Below are 3,430 nucleotides of genomic sequence, written 5' to 3'. Positions count from 1 at the left end.
AGATATTTTATCATTGTTTCCTCATTTTGTGTTATTTCTCTGTAGTTGTGACATACCACAAGCTGCGCTATTCGCTATTAGAAAGGTTAGTTTCCACTCTTCCCTCTCGAGTTCGGTTCATCAATACTCACGCTGGAGTAGGTGTTCACAACTTCATAAAAATGCACATGACGTGCAGTACAAGTATACGAATGCCATCATCACTATCCTCGGAGTTTCCTTATTGTCACCAACACATGTAATCGACGACGCTCATATTTTGAAAATACGCACTTTTCCGGAAACGTGAGGGTATTTTCTTTCCGGAAATTTCCGGGAAGATTAAATGTTGAAAATAAAGACGGCACACCCCCCCACACCAACTATCTCACTTACCTAAATGCTCATTCCCACGAACATGTCTCGAGCACTTCTCCCTACCATTGGCTCCACTTATACCTGAATCGATATAGTCAGATGCACATCGTGAATATCGGCTTTTTCACTGACAATTTCACGTAAAACGGGTGAAACTCCAATATCAAATTATACTAATATGTATACATTAAATAGGATACTCTCCACCGCGACAAGTGGTTACATAATATTGCTATACTCTTACGAGGTTTGTTGGTAATAAGTCTATTGATGAAGGCGATTCCAACATCCTTGAGAACGTCCCAACTTCGCCATAATTTCCATAAATCCATGGAGACCAAGACGGTAGAATCTTCCCAAATGCATTTCCCTCGCCTTTTGATACACCTATTAACGACAGACCGACACAGTGTTTGAGGAATATGTGTTCGCTTCCCTCAGCTGAGATCAGGAGTTCCCAAACCTATTATATAAGTTTATATACGAATTTGGGTAGAAGTTTTTGGAAACCAACAAGAGTTTCTATAAATTTTCATATTGTCATCCAAATGTGTAGTTGATCACATGCGCATATCTCCACACTGAACCAATAAATTATGATAAGTCATGCACAGGCCAGATCATGATGATGCACACAAATTTCTTGACCCAAAACTCATCCCTTTCCCTAAGTAACTCGTTGTTCAGTTCTCAAACTGTTGTGAGTTGGTAAGCGGTATTCACTACTACTAGGACGACGAACTTCCGTTTGATGAGGCAGCAGATACTATCATCAACTGATCTCCGAATACCGTCCAGAATAAAAGGACAATTCATTTCCCACCGATAAGTTACCTCCGATAAAGTTCTTTCAAGCTCTTCTCATACCGTAACAACGTATCGAGTACATCGCGCTTCATATCTTCGTAACTCATCCCTCCTTCATCCTAAAGCATGCCAGATTGTGGCCTGTAGAGTAACCCCCCCGACTTACCTCTATCGACAGGGTTTGCAAAAGGTCCTTGAAATGATAACCACTTTTAAAGTAGTTCACGTATTGAGATGATACCTTCTCATCATTCCATACAATGGATACTTCACTGATGCATTTGTCCGCTTCGAACGAGCCTGATATTATGACTACAGTTATGCATATCTAGCTTTTTCAGATGGTTTTCTCTTATCATAGGTTATGACCTAGTACGTTGGTGTCAATCGATTCGCTTAGTTATCATGTTGATGTTACTCTAACTTAACTACCGAACTGCCAAAAATTGAGGACGTTGAAGATATTTCTTTGCATAACGGTTTGAGTTACACTTTAAGAAAAAACTGTCAATCAAAACATTTAATGACTACACATTAGAATGGGAAACTCTATTAAATAAGCCAAATTTTGGAGGCAAAGAATTAAAATGTAACTATTCGACTCATAAATCTGATGCGAATATCCTCAATTTGAACATCACTACGATCAGTTGTCAGTAAGAGTACGGACTGTGAAATTGTCCACACTTACCAATTCATCAAGAAAGAGTCTACGGGTAGAACTAAATATCATGCGTTTTGTCATTATTACGAGCAACACTCACAGGTCTTCAACTTACATCGATATATGTGTCCATCTTTATCTTGCATAACTCCGTCACCATGCTTTTTATTATTATCCCATCCCCCAGTGTAAATAGATCCATCACCATAGTAGAACGTACCTTGAGATGATACGTTAACCATTAGGAAACTCAAAGCAGTGGTTAATGGAATCTAGACATTCTATCTACAATCGTAATCATAAAATCATCAACTAGCTTCAAGCTAATATTCCATCAACATATGTAATCTACCCCTATTATGGTTCGGTATACACTACTCAAAGTAGATACCAACAACAACACTCTAACCCACAATTCAATATAATCAGCGCCTAGGCAATCGAGAGACGCTTCAGCCGACTCAGAGCTCGATAGTGTAATAGTGTTATAATGATAATCCCTTACCACGCCCTTGCCTCTTTCCATCTCTCCACTCTCCATCGTAGCGGTTCATCATCATCATAACGTGTCGACCAGCAGCACCAGGCGAGTACCATATCTAATTATTATCAAAGCAGCAGACTACACCTTAATGTGATGCAAAGTCTAATAGCACTAATACAAGTTAACGATTTCGGGTACAAGTAGTGCGAATAAAACCAACAAGAATCTCCTGAAATTTCCACCAACACATGCAGTTGACCATGAGCAAATCTTCCCGCACTATTTCTGCCGTCCTCTATCATTTAACCCAATAAGTCATAACATAGTGAATTATATCTCTTTCGGTGAAGCTATCGGGAAAAAATCGGTTAGCGAAGAACCAAAGGAAAAAATTCCAAATTTCCCACACTGCTTTGATCTCGAGATGAGATTGTGTTTAACTAGAGAACCATAGCAGTAAGAGCATTTGTCACCCTCACATGAACTCCCCGACCATGTTGCAATCCCATTTTCCATTCACCAGTGTATACTTCTATCGTTTTACCGTCCTTAGTCCTGATATGATTTCATCTTAAGGAGCTGATGAAGTCTCACCATTCCATTTTTCCTTTGCCGTCTATCACTCCGGATTTGAACTCTCCATCGTAGACTGTATTTCCGATCCTTAATTTACCTTTTCCGTGTTTCAAACCATTTTCCCAGTCACCCTCATACGTTGCGACTACCTACTGACGATTCATTGGAGTTTCACAACAACCCGTTTTACGTGAAGTGGCGAAATACTCTATAAAGACGCGATATTCGCGGTGCTATGCAGTAGTCGTGAAATGTATTTTTACTAGTGTTTTTCATATCACTAGGGTGGTGAAACTCCATAGTCATTACTATGCGAATTGTTTCCTCGAGTAATGTGATTCCATACGAACACACACAGTAAAATAACTAGAATTGTTATAATATCAAATCGAACATTTTCGTGTTTATGACCCAAACACTGTACAACTCACTGTTCTAGTTCCCTCGTCATCAACTGTCCATTTCCTAAGAGTCCCCTTCCCATGCTTTCTACCCATCACCCATTGCCCCTCGTAAGTATGTGTTCCTGAGGCTAGTTATAT

At 39.6% G+C, this 3,430-nt stretch overlaps 1 protein-coding gene across 1 annotated transcript in view; it reads right to left on the bottom strand.

The window, feature by feature from the left end:
* Positions 1 to 1,924: 1,924 nt before the first annotated feature.
* Positions 1,925 to 3,430, bottom strand: part of Pmar_PMAR028337 (conserved hypothetical protein) — a gene marked incomplete at both ends in the record, with an annotated part of 2,737 nt that continues 1,231 nt past the window's right edge. The window contains 4 exons of the mRNA XM_002780656.1: positions 1,925 to 2,048; positions 2,334 to 2,427; positions 2,792 to 2,867; positions 2,907 to 3,037. Of these exons, the coding sequence (XP_002780702.1) occupies positions 1,925 to 2,048; positions 2,334 to 2,427; positions 2,792 to 2,867; positions 2,907 to 3,037 (425 nt within the window). The remainder of the gene's footprint in view (positions 2,049 to 2,333; positions 2,428 to 2,791; positions 2,868 to 2,906; positions 3,038 to 3,430) is intronic.

Source organism: Perkinsus marinus (assembly GCF_000006405.1).
Source record: "Perkinsus marinus ATCC 50983 genomic scaffold scf_1104296944276, whole genome shotgun sequence".
NCBI lineage: Eukaryota > Perkinsozoa > Perkinsida > Perkinsidae > Perkinsus > Perkinsus marinus.
This window is presented reverse-complemented; position numbering and strand designations above follow the sequence as displayed.